Source organism: Hydra viridissima, unplaced genomic scaffold (assembly GCF_058129835.1).
Source record: "Hydra viridissima isolate aposymbiotic clone 2 unplaced genomic scaffold, HvirCarnegie_v1 scaffold_9, whole genome shotgun sequence".
Classification (NCBI taxonomy): Eukaryota; Metazoa; Cnidaria; class Hydrozoa; order Anthoathecata; family Hydridae; genus Hydra; species Hydra viridissima.
The window spans coordinates 5,491,545-5,509,298 of NW_028324308.1; the positions used below are offsets into that span (position 1 = coordinate 5,491,545).

The window sequence follows — 17,754 nt, forward strand, 5'->3', positions numbered from 1 at the left end:
ATAACCAAAATTATTTTATAATAGTTAAAATCAATAGTTATCGCCAATCAAATGGCATGTGGAGACTAATTGTTTTAAATCGTGAAGTGCCATTATCCATTAATATTAACAAATCTCTTCCAGATCAACTAAATCTTCAATCTGCTAATATTATATTCTCCAACATTTCATGCAATAAACATCTGTAAATGTGATAATGACTTCCACTATTTTTTTTTGTAATCAGAAATAAATTTTCTGATTTTAAAAATTTCCGAAGCACATCAAATGAGGATGTTGGATTAATTAAAACGAGAGAAGGCAATAAAGTTGAAAACGTTAAAGTTATTAGACATAAAGGTTGTTCATTAATATGTTTAGAAGTTTGTTGTGATTTTAGTACCATCTACCATACTAACTTGGGTGTAATGGAACCCAGGTTAAAGAGAAATGTCAATCATCTATTACCTTTAACTAGCCATTTTTTAACTGTGTACATTTCCTTACACCAGTATATGTAAAAAAAATGTAATAAAGACAACTTGCATTCTTCTATATGGAAGTTCAATAGTACATAACAACAATTTACAGTTTTGAATAATTTCTAAAATCAAAATTAAGAGTTATTACAATATTTTCATAATCTGGGAGTATTTGCAAATATAAATTAGCACCCGTTTAGGCATTAACAATGTAACATTTCTTTTCATGCTTTTTAAAATTCGATTCTCTAAGATATTTATTGTAACATTTCAGACAGGTAAGTTATTAAGCGTTCTTCTGTTTTTTTCAGCATTTAGGTTTCTTCTGCAATCAGCTTCTCTGAAGGAATTGCTGGTCGTATGAGCTCCAATTCAAAATCCTCTGATAACAAATCCGCTAACTCTTCAAGATCTCAATAAAATCATCCACAACTAATTCAATTTGGTTATCAATACTTTCAAGCAAAAAAGAATAATCTTGATTAATAGCAAAGTTTTCTGTCATACTCATTTTATGTTCGATGCTCAGTAAAATACTTTTAAAAATATTTTTATTGGATAGTCGAGACCATCTTTTTCTGACGTCGAAAAAAATAAAAATACTCCCCGGTTTCGCAATTATCACCTATTGTTTCGCTTTTGTTATTTAAACAATGGCGTAACACGCATATCTTTTTTATGAAACAATGCGTTGAACGTCTATCTATTAATACGTCCTTGGTTGGCCAAATAGCTTAAATTTAACGGCAGCCAAGTTAGTTTTGGGTTTTTGCGCTTAAGGAATATCTCTAAAAATTTTAATTTGTCTGCCATAATTTACGGATTTTGGCTAGAGAGATTCGTGCACTAGCCCACTGATCTCTATAATGACTGGATAGCGCAACTCCGAGCAAAACTTCTTATTTTTTGACGCCAAAATCGCCATATTAGAAAGCCCCAAAAATTTTAATCCCGTAAACTTTAAGTTCTGTTTTTCGGCTTATCGCTTTATCGCTTTATCGCACATATCAGATTTCATTGTTCTGGGGCTTTCCAATATGGCGATTTTGGCGTCAATTTTGATATTAGAGATGCGCTATCCAGTTATTATAGAGATCAGTGGCCATAGTCACAACAGATCTTATTATACGTAACCGACATTTTATTTAATCAATAAATGCTGTGAAACAGTGTTAAAATATTGATCTTTTATCGAAATTTCAACCGTGAAAATAAAACTTGGCCACATAGTTGGTTTTAACGTGTCCGATTTTAAAAAATATGCTGTTAAATTGGAGCTAACAAAATCAGGGTATTATTCGCTACCGTGAAATTAACATTAATTTTTCTTTCTTAATTTCTTCTTCAGAAACAAACTTGGCTTTTGTCATTTGATTTTTTATATATAATAAAATATGAATCCATATATAACCGAAGAATTAGTTGCTTGTGTGCTAGAATCAAAACATTGGTCTAATGTATTAAATTACAAAACTCGACTCATTAAAGAGCTCTCTGAGATAAATTTAATGTTTCCAAAAAAAACCTGATACTTACCAATTCCATACAGAGATGATGGATTTTGTACCCTTAGTTAAAAGAAATCTTGGTTATACAGCATTAAGGTAATTTTTTTTTCTTTAGAACTTTTTATTATTATTTTTAATTCAAATAGTATCACAAAATAGACCCAAAATTCCGGATGTTGGAAATATGAACAGTTTAGACCCTCATTGCATTATTTTCTTCCATTTCTTTTCTTTGAGAATTCAATCCATTTTTAATAGACTTTTATTTATTTTTAGCTATTTAACCAGTTATTGGAACATCTTATTGTTAAACAAACAAGTCACTAAAATTATTTATGTGACTAGTTTGTTTAGTAATAACCAAATCACTTGCATAATATGTAAATGATTTGGTTGTTTAATAAAAAGTTATGGTGTATACTAAAATTACACTAATTTTTTTATTATTAATATTACTTTTCAGTAAATATTGTTTTTTTGTGTCAGAACTGCTGAAGATGAAAATTGTCTTTACAGCTCAGTCTCTTTGATTTTAAATGACAGTAAGCATACTTCAAAAATTCTAAGATTGCTAACGTCAATTGAGATATTTGAAAACATAAACTTTTAGACAAGGTATAATTATTTTTTGAGTTATTTTAATCAACATAGATCAGAATCTTCTCATCTTGCTAATTTGTTTTTTATAGCTGTTTCATTTAAATGGTCTGATAGTTTTTCAACACTTAATGATAGTATGATTTCAGAACTTCTTTTAAAAGAAGCATATTTAAATTGCTTTGATAAAACATTTTCATTGTTTATTTGCCTAATAGCATTATCTAGTGTTATAAAGCAACCTATTGAATCTGTCTATCCTGAAATTGGTTTTAAAAAGTATCATCGCTTTTTTAACATTGTTATAAAGCCTCGTATCCAAAAATTAAATAGTCCAATAAAAATTTTGTGGTGCAATTTAGATAAAACAAAAAATAAAAGTGTTTTATGTTTTAACCCAAACCCATTTTGTAACACTGATTAAAGATCTTCCAAACAAACAACCAGCTTTTTTAATCAGTGATACAACTTACCTGTCAAAAGAAAACAAATTTCAGAGACAAGTTTTTCAGCAACAGAGAATAAAATACAAAAAACAATTCAGTGTAAATTATCTTTTCCTACTGTTTCCAGGAACACTTCAGATTTAGATAAATTGGCTAATTGTAATAAAACAGTTAAAACTGCAGTAATTGTTTCAAAAGACAACAACAACAGTGATAAAAACACTATTGACAAATATGCATTACGTAAGTTGTTCAAAGAACCATTCAATACCTGGCGTAATGCTGTAAAAGTTTTCAATGATCATGAGAAAACTGTTGACGGATTACACATCAAGTCCATGCATTGTTATAATATGCTTTTATCCAGAGCTAAAAATAACACTTTGCCTATTGAAATTTCTCTGAACTTGCATCAATTGTTAAAACAATAATGTTTTTGGGTCGAAATGATATGTCTTTACGAGGTCATAGAGATGATAGAAAATATCAAGGTGAAATTGGAGAACCTTCAAAAATTACAGGGTTGGGTTCTTTTATTGAGCATTTAAATTTTAGAGTTGATGCAGGTGATTTAATTCTAAAGGAGCATCTTCTCTCTGCCCCAAAAAACTCCACATATATTTCAAAGACCACTCAAAATGAGTTGATTGAGTGTTGTGGAAATGCAATTGAAGAGATTCTAATAAATGATATTAAAAAAGTAAGTACTTCTCTATTATAGCAGATGAGGCGTCAGACTTTGCATTGTTAGAACAACTTTCTATTGTCATATGTTATGTTGACTTGAACAATAGTATTAAGGAAGTTTTTTTACGCTTTTTAGAATGCAAAACAGGAACAACTGGTTTAAATATAGCTACCAACATTCTTGAAACTTTGAAAGAAATCGGTTTAGATATAAAAAAATTGCAGAGGCCAGTCTTATGATGGAGCTGCTTCAATATCAGGTGAATACAAAGGTGTTTCATCTCTTATAAAAAAAATCAATCCAATGGCATTATTTGTCCACTGTGCCTCACATAAACTTAGCTTAATTGTTGGCAAGAGTTGCCAAATCCAACAAGTAAAAAATTTGCTTGAGCAAGTTAAAGACATGTCTTATTTTTTTAACTTGTCTCCTAAAAGAAGTAATTGTTTAAAAAAGTACCTTCTTCCTGGTCAGGCAAAACTTATTGACACATGTCGAACTCGGTGGGTACAAAAGTTTTGTGGACTTGATGTGCTTTTTTGATAATTATTCAGCAGTTTTTTCTGCTTTTGAAGAAATGGAAGACAATGATTTAAAAGAATTTAATAAAGAAACATCTTCAAAAGCATCTTCTTTTATGAAGTTGTTGACAAATTTTTCTTTTATTGTTTCTTTGGTTTTAACTAAACAGCTTCTGGATTACTTTTTCGGAATTTCCATCACCCTTAAAACTAAATCTTTTGATATTTCCCAGCAAGTAGATGAAATTCAAAATTTGACTAAACATTTTAAAGAAATACAGAGAAATGTTGATGCTTACCATGACAAATGGTATAAAATTGCTCTTGCATTAGCAAAAACATTTGATGCTGATGAAAAAAAACCTAGAACATGTGGTGTTCAGAAACATAGAGATAATCAAATATGTGATACTATATCTGGTTATTTTAAAGTTTTTATTACATTGCCTCTTGAGAATCATCTTCTCAATGAACTTGAAAACAGGTTTGATGTTGAGAGCATGATTGTTTATAATGGTCTATGTGCTATTCCTGCTTATTTAGTAAAGCTATATTTTAGATCTTGCCCATGGAAAGAAAAGTTCTTAATGTTTTTGAATTTTTATAAATCAGATCCTCCTCACTTCTCATCAATTCATGCTGAATTAGAGTTATGGGAGGAATTTTGGAAAGAAAAGACAGAATTACCATCTACTATTTTTGATGCATTAAAGTTCATGGATATCAGAGGCTTTCGAAACATTTTAGAGGCTTTTCATATACTTACTACAATATCAATCACAACTTGTGAGTGTGAAAGGTCAATATCTACTCTTAGGAGAATAAAAACTTACACCAGGAGTACTATGTCAGATAATAGATTGAATGGACTTGCATTAATGTCTATTCATCAGGAAATAGTTCCAGATATTAGCAGAGTGATTGAAATTTTTGCATCCAAAGGAGACAAAAAATTAGAGTTAATATTCAAATGATGAGTAAATTTAGAATTGATGAGTAAATAGTAGTTTTAAGTGTCTTACATAAACTTCTATTCAATGTTTTAAACTTGTAAACTGTGAAAATCATTTTTCATAAGCAAATTAGTTCTATTCATTCTTGATGTTGAAAGTGTTTTCACGTTATATCAGTTTTAACTTTTTTAGTTATTACTTTACTTGTTGTATTATATTTTGTCTTTATATATTTATATATTAAAAATAAAAAAAAAAAGAAAAAAGAAATTATAAAAAGATATTAAAAAAATTAGGCATAGCTGCCTATCAAGAAAAAGAAAAAATCCAAAAACAGCCTTAGGAAACATTACTAATACTTTACTTAAACTGCCTATCAAGAAAAGGAAAGAATCCAGAAATGGAGAGCTTACCTTAGGCAACACGACAGTTTACAGATGGAGTGCAAAGTCCTATGGCTTACCTTCTCGTTGGTGCACTTCGTTAAATAAGTTAGACAAGTATTACATGTCTAATTTATGAACTCATGGCCTACTATAAATACACGGCCGGGATTGTTGGTTTTTACTAAGGGTCTGCGTCTCGGAATCGTTTTCTCTGAAATGAACCGGAACAAGCATAACGAGACGAGTAATGTCCCGGAAAAAATTGACGAATAAACTGTCCCGGAATAAAGTTAAAAACCGGGACAATAAATTTTCTTTCGGATTTTAAAAATTGTATCCCGGATATCATTGTCTCGTCTCGTCTCGAATAAAAAAAATAACGAGACGCAGATGCTTAGTTTTTACGGAAAAAATTAGGAGGCCAGTTTTTTTTTTTTTTGTAATTATTGAGTTTTCATAGAAAATGCTTGAATAATAAAAATATAAATTATTAAAACAAATAAACAACTGTTTAAAATTCTTTTTTATTTAAAGTAATATAAACATTCATAAAATCACAATAAAGTTTAAAATACTGTGAAATTAACAACAAGAAATAGATTAATCATTATGCTTTCTTTTTGTTCTCTTTGATTTAAAAGCAACAATCTCGTCTTTTCTTTTTCCACCATTGATACTTATTTGCTTGTTGTTAAAGTATATGTTTATAATTATATTATTAATAAATATTATAGCATTATTAAAATGCTGAGGACACATGAAGATCCCTCCTCTTCCAAGATTCAGGAGCTTTCTTGCAGCATATCTGATATTATCAGCATTTAAAAATAAATTTTCTTGAGCTAAATCTAGTTTAGCAAAGCAATGGGATATATATGATGCAAGATGTTTCCCAGGTAATTGAAGCCCCCCTCTAGAGAGCAAATTTGTATACTCAACACAAATGGTGACCTTCTCATGATTTAATAACGCTTCACATTCAGAACGAACAAATTTTTTAGAGATTTTTTTCATAATAAATTCTGCAATGTAGGTTGCCACCTCCTTGCTGTCATCGTCTAAATCAATCTCTTCAAAATCATTTTCAAAATCGATTTCACATGAAAGATCTGGACTTGTCTCTGGTTTAAGATTTAAATCCCAGTATTTTATATCTTCTTTCATTAGAGATTTAATTTGAAGTATTTTCTCAGAAGATTCAACTTCATGTAAACCAACAAGAAAATGACCTCCACTCATTTGTCTATATTTTGAAAATCGACGTTCTAGAGGGTCACTTTGGAAACAACTTGTTAAAATGTAAGCATAACCTTCATTGAGTAAATCATCACACAAATCAGCAGAACTTTTTAATGTTTTTATCATAGCATTTGCTGTTTGCTTGCTAAGAGTAAACTTTCCATACTCCTTTAACTGTTTTATTTGCCATTCATTAATCCACTTCGAAAAACAACTTAAGAATTCAGGTTTTTTATCTTCCCTCACAACCGCATAACCAATATAGTTATTTGAATATTTTGACTTTGAATTCGATATTAACCACCAACTATTAATAAGGCGTAAAAATTCAGCTGCAAATAAATCTTGTGGAAAATAACTTTTAATGGCAGCTGACGTTGTTTCATGAAAAACATTCAAAGCAAGAGGAACACTTTGCTTTTCATTTCCTGGATGTAAAGTTTGAAATGTGAGTTTATGTGCCTTACGTAAATTAGCACTAAGTTTTTCATCTTTTTCGTAAGTTTTATGGAGAAGATGCCAAGATATTTCACCAGCAGTAACTGAAATAGGATCATAAAGTCCATTGAAATGAAAAACAGGGAATATAAATTGCTTAGAATTAAGTAGATTATTTCGAATATTTTTTAAGAGATGAACACTATCATACATAAGGTAAATTTTTTTTTCTTCATACACAATAAAATGATCTTCTTCAGAATTACCAGTTCCGAAGCATTTAATCAACTGTCCTAATCCTGATACATTTGTCGAATGATTGTCTGCAACTATTGAACGTACATTAAATCCTGCTAATTTCAAAACAGACAAACTTTCTATAATTTCAAGGAAAACTGTATCTCCATTTATTTTTGTTTGTGGACAAGACTTTATGACATAAGGGATAGATTTTTTTAAACTCACAACCATAAAAACAAGGATAGTTTTGAAAAAGTTACCATTTTTATCCAAACCAACATATTTACCGCTACTATACTCACTACATTTCTGTAAATACATTTCATCCAACATTAAAATACAGTCTGGGTCTACTTTTCCTTCCTCCAAAAGTAACTTAATAGCTTTTAAGGGTTCAATTCCTCCAAAAAAAAAATATTAAAATATCTATTTTTTAACGTATCTTCAACCGTGAAAATAAAATTTGGCCACACAGTTACAAATTCTTGGATCCGCGCCTGATATATATATATATATATATATATATATATATATATATATATATATATATATATATATATATATATATATATATATATATATATATATATATATATATATATATATGCGTACGTTCCGTTTCAGTTACGTTTGCAAACGCATTTATACGCGTAAGTTGAGTTTGAGTTACGTTTTTAAACGCATTTTATATGTGTAAGTTGCGTATTAAATGCGTGCGTAACGTAATTATTTGCGTAAATTGCGTTTACGTTTACGTCAGTAAACGCAATAAATTGCTTCAAATGCGTTTGAGTTTGCGTGTGAGTTTTTATTTCGGAACGCAAACGCAGAATTTAATTTGGTCGATACTTGGATTGTGCTGGGAAAACAATGTATTCATGATCATTTTGTATAGTGGTAAAGGTAAACCAGAAGCAGTAATTTTATTTTGGCTAATTTTATTAAAGAAGCGAAAGAACTTTTGGCTGGTTTTTGATGTTTTTTCGATTAATGTTAAAAATCATACTTTTAGTATATCATCACTTATATGTGATGCACCAGGATGTTCTTTTATAAATGTGTTGTTGATCACACTTTAAAATATGGCTGTGAGAGATGCACAATTGTTGGGACATTATTCTTAGCAGATTGTGTTTGAAAGCAAAGAGCCACATGTCTTGCGTGATGAAAGTACTTTTAGGAACATTGGATACCCTAAAATCAAAAGAAACCCCCTTCCTTGTGTGAATTGGATATTCCGATTGTTTCAACGTTCATTCTAGACTATATGCATGTAATCTGCCTTGGTGTTACAAAAAAATTTTCATTTTTTCTAACTTCAGGTCCATTGGAGTGTAGATTTTCTTATCCCTTAAGGGAGGAGCTATCTAATACAATAGCCTCATATTATGGAACATTGCCATCTGAATTTGCATGCCAACCTCATTCACTAAAAGAACAAAAATGCTGGAAAGCAACAGAATTCTATATGTTTCTTTTATAGATTGGTCCAATTGTACTAAAAAGAGTATTGTTTCATCAGTCATGTTTGTGCATTTTTTATGTCTTCATGTTGCTATGTCTATTTTATTACAAACAGATAATCAAATTAGGAACACATATCTTGACTTTGCTTCTAAATTGTTTTTTTTCCTAAAAAGTTTTTTTTGCAAAACAATCATCTAATTTTTATGCACCCTTATTTTTAGTGTACAATATTCACAGTTTAACTCATTTACATGAAGATGCAGTAAGTATGCAGTGTTCTTTAAAAAGCATATCAACTTTCCCATTTGAAAAATATTTGCAACCACAGTCAATAAAAAATTTAAGAAACCCAGTTGCTCAAGCTGCACATAGAAAACAATAGTTTGAGTTATCTCATCCAAAAAATATTTAAAAACATAAGAAGTATAAGTATTCAACACAACCATTAGCTAGTTGCTTTTTGATGAAAAACAAAAAAATTTGTTTTTTAAAAGAAATGGTTGATGAGAAAACATGTAAGTGTACAATACTTAAAATTACAAAAATGCAAAGTTTGTAATACAAACCAATAGATTCAAAGGGTTTGAGCATTACGTTTATCCCTGATATGGTAATAAATTAAAAAACTGAGAAGATTGTGTCAACAGCAGATTTGATTTGTAAAGTTTTGATTTTGCCGCATAAAACTGTTTATGCCCTCTTTTCCTTATTACATGAACTTGACAGGCATCTGTAATTTTATTTATTTATATAATATATATATATATATATATATATATATATATATATATATATATATATATATATATATATATATATATATATATATATTTATTTATATAAATTTATATATATATATATATATATATATATATATATATATATATATATATATATATATATATATATATATAAGTATATGTACGCATTTTGTGTACATTTTTGCAAGTAAATATTAAAAGACCTAAAGACTTGTACAATAAAAGAATCTGCAAGTAACATATTCAAATAAAATGAAGTTCTCATGAAAAAAGATGATAATTATTTAAATGATTGTAATAATAATAATAATAATAATAATAATAATAATAATAATAATAATAATAATAATAATAATAATAATAATAATAATAATAATATTAATAATATTAATAATAATAATAATAATAATAATAATAATAATAATAATAATAATAATAATAATAATAATAATAATAATAATAATAATAATAAAAGTAATAATAATAATGATAATAATAATAATAATAATGATAATAATAATAATCATAATAATAATAATAATGATAATGATAGTAACAATAATAATAATAATGATAATGGTAATAATAATAACAATATTAATAGTAGCAGTAATAGTAATAATAACAATAATAGTAGTATAATAATAATAATAGTAATGATAATAACAATAGTAAAAACAATAGTAGTAATTATGATTTAAAAAAATAATTTTGATTGGTAATAGGAAAAAGATTTCTTGTTATCAATATTCATTTGTTTTATTGTAGCACTCTAATGATTGTGAAAACCTGAATTTAATTTTTGGTCGATATAAACAGAGCATTCATCTAAATGAACTATTTCTCTAAGAAAAGTTTTACACTCTAAGTATTTTAATACTTTTGTTATTGTAACAGAAAGTCAATGTGTCTGACCTCCACTCCCTATGAATAAGTCCAATGCTAAAAGTATAACACAAAACCTAGGTAATTGTAATATGATTTTGTTTGAATGGATTATTCACTGAAAAAGGTGTTCATGCTTTGAGTTCTTGTTTACTTTATAGCTCTCTTTATATCTTAATAAAATGCTTTTTTTATTGGGGTCTTATACTTTATTTTATATTGTTAAATTGGGTTCATATAAAATTGAAAATTTTCTTAAATTGATATTATTGACAAAATTTTATCCTGTTGAATATACCTGTGATTAATCAATTTGTTATTAAAAGCAAAATTGAATGTGTGATTCTTTGTCTTACTTCACTAATAATAATTATCTCTTTTCAATAGAAATATTAACAGATTCAGAGACAGAAGAGGCAGTTTCTCCATTTTATTTTATTGTTGAGCATAATAAATCAAAACGATGATCTTCAAGATTCATTGTGAGTAGTTTTAGCATTTGACCAGGTTTAAGTATTTCATAAATAGTTAAACAAATCTCTTTGATATCCAAACTTTTTAAAAGAGGAAAGATCAAGGAGTGCTCTTGAGCCAAGCCCTAAAAAAAGAAGAGGAACTAATCAGTAATGGTTTATCATGAAGCAGAATAATATATGACTTTTTAGTAGTTTATCTGACAATGTTAGCTTTTCTATAGCACCTGAATGTTTATTTTCGTTCTAGCGTGTTTAACTGATAATTTGCATGTATTGAGTTTTTTTGTAAATAGAATATTGCAAAGTAGTTTATTTACAGTCAAGACTATTTTTCTTAGGATTCCAGTCTGCCTCTTTCGCTGGTGTCTGATTCCACCCAAGAGATTATTGCTTATATAAAAAGTAAACTTTCAAAAATATTAAGGCAACTACTGGGAAAAAAAAAGCAAATTATTATTTTTTTTAGGGATTGTATATTGAATGCATTTTAGATATCTTTTTGCAGACTAAGTTAAAAAGTCTTTAAAAAGTTGCACAAGTAAAGAAACAAGCTTTTCTGTTTTTTCCTATTTATTAACCTCTTCATCTTCAAATATCTGAAGAAGATATAATATATAATAAAAGTAATAATAATAGTATTATAATAGTATAAGAGTAATAATAGTAAAAATAATAGTTATAGTAATAAAAATAACAATGATGGTAATGATAATAATAATAATAATGATAGTTATTGGTAATAATAAAAATCATAACAATAATAACAATAGTAATAATAATCATAATGATAATAGTAATAATAAAAATTATAACAATAATAATGATGATGAGGAGGAGGAAGATGATGATGATGATGATGATGATGATGATGATGATGATGATGATGATGATGATGATGATGATGATGATGATGATGATGATGATGATGATGATGATGATGATGATGATGATGATGATGATGAGGGACCTAAGAAATTACTAAAACATGGTCAGATTTCAATGGTTGTGTAAAGTGAAGTTTCAATAGTTAAAATTTATTACCTGGGTCATTTGTATTTTGGTTACTTGTTTTCTAAAGGTATTGGTTATCTTACTAATGCGTTATTTATATGGTTTTTTAATAGAATCTTTGCTCATTTTTTATCACTTTAGAAGTACTCAGTAGCTTCATTAGTTGCAATCACAAGTGGAAGAGACAGGAAAATAACCTAAAAATAAAAAAAGTTTTGCAGAAATACTATCTGAGAACAGTTATTTAGCAAATGTCGCGCACCAACAATGAGGCTAGACAGGAGAAGTACTCTGCTCAACTATCATAAAAAATAAAACATATCTGTGAAGTTCTCATAAATATTTATTGGAATGAATAAATATTAATTTTTTTAAAAAAAAAAAAGCACTTTATTAAAAATTCAGTTAGTGCTAAATTGGTAAATAGAAAGTCAATAGGAAGCACTCTAGATTAGTTCCTAAAGAAATATTTTATGTATCCCATTTATTTGAAAATACGTGGTTTAACTTCCAGTACGTCTAAGTATATCTTTGAATAAATGATTGAATCCGTATGGTAGGCATATCAACTTCATTTCTAATCAGAGATAGCTCGGCATTGCTAGCTAAGAGGAGGCTAACCCCAGAAGAGGAATTTCTCCTGCCTTGCCCTGCTTGCTGAGCATGGTGTAGGTGTAGGGGTTATTGGCAGAAGACTCTCGCGTTCAGGACGCGAGGGTGATGGAGAGTCTGCCACTTCGGTTTGCAGTGCCATAAGATAGAGCTGACAAAGCTTAAAGAAGCTACCAATAGTTAGTAAATCTTAACTCAATGCTAACTCTATCTCAGGCACTCGGTATGTAATGGTGGTTGGTTATGCCATTTCAAACTCTCAACAAAGATACTTGTGGCGCAAGTTAAGAACGTTGCATTTCAACAAAAAATGTAATCGAAATGTTGTGTATTGGTTTCGCGCGCTTACGTAAGAATTCAACTTTTTAAGAAGCAGGTAATGCCTGGAAATCAATGATACGATAATGAGAAAAGACGAATAAGTTGGACGAGAAAAAAGAATTAATCCCATGAATATAGTCAACAAGGCAGAAAGCTGGAATTTTATTAACTAAAGTAGATTATAATCTAGCGTTTTGCCTAGAAAGCTTATGGTAATTATAATAGTTAACTATTTAAGCAACTATCATAAGTTACTGCGAGGAAACTTATAATAATTATACTTAGCTTCCTAACATTATCTCCGTAATTAATGATTTGTATTTTGTAGCTTCCTTATTTATAAGTATTATAAAATTGTAAATGGGCTATAAATTTGTAAGTGGAAGATTTTTTGTCATATGTTTACATAGTAGCCGAGAGAAATTTAGGGCCCTGGGGAATTTTTCTTAAGGGGCCCTTATTATGATCAATTATATACCCAGGACCAAAAGAAGGATGCTCTGGTCATTGAAAATTAAAAATAAAAGTTAATAAAATTTTTTAAAAGTCAAAACTGTTTAAATCTTTTAAAAATTACTTTGAAAAATTGTTTGTAAACACACGGAGCCCCGGGAATCTTCCCCGTCCAACCCCCCTCCCCCCCCCACCTTCTCTCTCGGCGGCCATGTATGTTTACATATATATAAACAAGTATGTATTGAAAATTATTTAAAAACTTATCATGGAATAAGCAAACAAGGGTAAAGACCTATAAAAAAATTGAAAGTTATCATGATCACGATGATACATCAATAAAAGATCACTCACCTACATACAGCCTCATTGATATAACTGATTTAAGTTAAGAGTTTAATTCTGATACTGACAAAGATAGAATTATAGAAACTGAGCTTGATTTTTTAAACAATATTGATCTCCTTAAAAGCAACAAAAGCCTGCAGAGTGAGTTTGCTAGTTGATGTGTACATACTAGCATTTATCTGTGATGTACTAGCTTGGTTTAAAATGTATAAAGAGCTATACTGGCTGCATTTCTTGTGAGAGATGTCAAGCAGTATGTAGAGGCAGCTTTTTAGTCGACTAAATTTAGTTATACTAAGAAGTTAGTCGATTAAATTTAGTTAGACTAAGAAGTTGGTCGACTAATTTTAGTTACGGTTTTTTTAGTTAAGTTAATAACAACTTTTAGTTTTGGTCACAACACTAGTTTCAGTATTCTACCAAACCTGGATTGTTAAAGACCTCATTGTAGGCATTGCACCATTTCAGGACTTACTAGCCATTGATGATATAATTCAGTACATAGAATCTCTTATTCTGTTAGGGCATGCTTTAATTCAATGCAGAATCGTTTCTGGCATCTGACTGAGGGATTTGTGGTTGTATGTCTCATTAGTGATGACTTATTGGAAGATGTTCGACTTGGAGTTGTATTTCAGTTATACAAAACTCCTAGGTCAGAGATACCATATCCATACAAACTAGGTAAAGCAATATTGCTGTATTCATACAAAATAGGTAATGCGACATAAGGTGGTAGGTGGCGATACTGATCCTCTTTCTGACCTTCTAGGACCAGAGAGTTGTTTTTTTATTTGATAAACTGAAACTTTTTATACTTGAAATGATTCAATGTAAATCCTTTAAAATGGGAGCTCTTTCCTAGGTTTCTTAAATGTAAATTATTTGTACTATCATTAAAAAGGGAATTAATTTTGCCTAAGGATTTTTAAAAGACCTTTGGGCCTGAAAGTAATAAGCACACAAATCTTGCCGTTGTTGCAAGCTAACGACAAAAACTCTAAAATCAAGTTTTAAGGATCTTATATTATTCCATGTTTTTTTATTTCAAAAGATATATTTGACGAGTTGCGATATTTTAAACCCAATAAAATACTTTATGATTTTTATTACTTTCAGAATAGAGGAATAATAAAATTGCTTATAATGTTTTAATATTACACGGCCTATAGTTTTTTGTAAGTTGTAAGAAATTTCTGTTAAGTAACATTAAATAATTAGTAAAAATTTATTGAAAAACCGTCTTGAGGAAAATTCTTTTTTTTTTACATGGGATTGGTTTAAGTCGAAAGCCGAAAGTGGAGGGTTAAAAAAACTTCCTATGAGTTTTGAAGCTGTCGTCAAAGAAATCCTTTAATGGAATTTAAAAATAAATTTAAGTGTTCATAAGCAAAAGAAGTTTTTATTTTCTTAAGGCGCCAAAAAAAATGTCACTGAAATATGGTTTTTTACTCGCTTTTTGTAAAATCTTTATGCAACCATATTTTTAAATGCTCACCTTTTTATAAATACGTCGCTCTGAAAATGACAAACTACCAATATTATGATTTCAACAAATGGTGTGAACTTATTAATAGCATATTGATTAATAAAGATTAATTACCAAGAAAAATTTAAAATAGTTCTTAAGATATGATATGTATAACTAAACTGTATATTAATCGTCTATCGTTATCGAAATATCTATCAACTAACCGATATTTGGTTTCGATAAAGAGTTTCGATATGGTTCGAAACATTTCGATTTAAAATCAATAAGATGTCGTTTGGGTTTCGATATTAGAGATATCATTGCTGTATTTTATCGTTATTAATTTAAAACGATATATTATTTTTCACTTTAAAAGTACATGACGATATTTGTCGAGACTTTTCAATTTTTTACAACATTTTGCGTTAGATATAACTAAGGGTTAAGATAAATCATTATTTTTACTTATTTTGCAAATTATTTTCTAGTTCTATTGACTAAAATGTTGATAAAAGTTAAAAACCCCCTATTTTTCAATGCCATTTTTAAGATTAAATTGTAAAAAGCAGTTTTGCTGATTAGTTGGACAATTCAACTGTTTGTTTACTTTTTAAAATAGAAACAAATATTATTCATTTTTTAAAAAACGTTTTTTTTTTTTAAATAAATTTAACAACTATGGTTAATTCAATTAAAATTAAGGTAAGACCAGTTTTTAATTTGCAATAAATACTTGTTATGTAGTTAAAATACCGTCTATTTAAATACCACCGCTAATTTTATTAAAAACGTTTTTATAAACTTTCTGGAAAATGAGAAAATTTTTTTTTTTGAAAAAACATATCAAAATTTTGTTTTAAATTAGTATTAAAATTTAAGTTAAACAAGATTTTGAAGGATACCAAGGCCAAGGACCGAAATTTCGAATCACTCTGAGGAAGAAGTTAGTACTGCACCTGATGGAGAGCGAGTTGTTAATACAAAATGCAAGTATTGTTCTGCAATTTGCATGTTGGCAGACAGCAACACCTCAGGCATGAAATTACATTTGACCAGAAAGCATCCTGTTCAGAGAGCCCTGGAGAAAGAGCACCATGAAAGAAAGAGCTGATGTTGCTTTTGATGAGTTAGAACAGGTACAATAATGTTTTGAAACGTTTTTACTTTTTTAATATTAACTATTAACTGTTATTTGCGTAAGTGTTATTTTTACTATTATAGACTTTAAATAACGATAAGTTTGAGAGAACAGCAAATATGTTGCTGCAGAACAAACTGCGTTGACTCTGAAGTTAATGACTCCGCTAAAATAGGAGTGAGACTCATTTAGAACTACAACTCATTGCTGACAAAAAATCATGAACGCAAACATAACTTACTTAAAGTTGTTCGGGAACATCGCCAAAACTTTTCAAATTCAAAGAACTTTGCTGTCAAAATATTCCTAGGCCAATCGAGTTCATAATTTTACACACTTTAACAAATACGTAACAAAACATCTACTAATGAGCGGACTTTCTATTGTACTAATTTTATAAGTGCTATCGTACAGCTACATATGTCCACTTATGCTTATATTAGCCATATGCGGGTTAGGTTAGTTTAATCTATTGATTTTTCCATATGCAATAAAATCACAAAAATTGAATAATATTTTCGAATCCTAAACATGTCTTCAAATTACTTCTACGTCCCTCTCAATCAAATTTTTTTTTTAAGCTAATGGATAAAAATAGGAGATTCCTGAAGGCAATTTAAAAAAAAAAAAAAAATTGTTTAGAGCATGTAAATGTATTTATACATTAGAGTCCGTTAAAGAAAAAAAGAAACGAAAATCATGTTTGAACATGCTATGATTTCTTTTATTGTAAATTTAGGCGTTAGAATGATCCCTGGAAACTTTTAGATAACTGAGCCCTGTACTTTTGGCTTGTAAGTCGCTTTTTTAGATAAAATATTGTTCCGTGATAATTAAGGGATTAAAAAATAAGCCCATAGTTACCACGGAATAATTTTGGTGCAAGCAAGACAAATGGAAAATTTCAGACTCAAAAGTATACTGTTAAACCTCCGCTTTGGTCTTAAAGAAAACCCATAAATAAGCTGCTAATTTTCCTCAGAACTGTTTTTTGTATTTGTAAGAGCTGAAGTGTTGTGCTAAATAGGGTATGTGTTTAGTATGGTTATCATTTTTAGAATTTGTTAATTTTAAAAATGTCTAGAAGCAAAATGTGAATACTAGTTCTCTCGGCAACAGATTCAACAGTTCCCTCGGCAACAGATTTAGAAGGGAACCATTTAGGTTTATAAGATTATTTGTTTAAAACAATTAGAGTGGCTTTAGAAGCTGAAAAAAAAAATTTGAAAAGATCTAAGCGTCACATTCATAATAAAACATTTACAAAGAAGAATGAGTTCATAAAGAAGCTAGTTTATTTATTTAATACTGTTCGTAAGACTGAGATGAATTCG

General features: G+C 28.8%; 1 protein-coding gene and 1 pseudogene across 6 annotated transcripts; both read left to right on the forward strand.

Annotated features, from left to right (window-relative positions):
- Positions 1-1,606: 1,606 nt before the first annotated feature.
- On the forward strand, positions 1,607-13,503 carry LOC149883709 (uncharacterized). 6 transcript variants are annotated; one of them, XR_016455599.1, is made up of 4 exons: positions 8,112-8,380; positions 9,166-9,206; positions 10,978-11,072; positions 12,219-13,503. XR_016455599.1 is itself a non-coding variant. In XM_090097658.1 (4 exons), the coding sequence occupies exon 4, from the start codon at positions 11,763-11,765 to the stop codon at positions 12,075-12,077; it is 315 nt and encodes a 104-aa protein (XP_089953784.1). In that variant the 5' UTR covers positions 8,112-8,380; positions 9,166-9,206; positions 10,978-11,072; positions 11,405-11,762; the 3' UTR covers positions 12,078-12,206. The 6 variants fall into 6 exon arrangements, 2 of the variants coding, with proteins under 2 accessions (XP_089953784.1, XP_089953785.1); XM_090097658.1 differs by lacking the exon at positions 12,219-13,503 and adding an exon at positions 11,405-12,206; XR_016455602.1 differs by lacking the exons at positions 8,112-8,380; positions 9,166-9,206 and adding an exon at positions 1,607-2,065.
- Positions 2,598-5,609, forward strand: LOC149883710 (52 kDa repressor of the inhibitor of the protein kinase-like; annotated as a pseudogene).
- Positions 13,504-17,754: the final 4,251 nt, after the last annotated feature.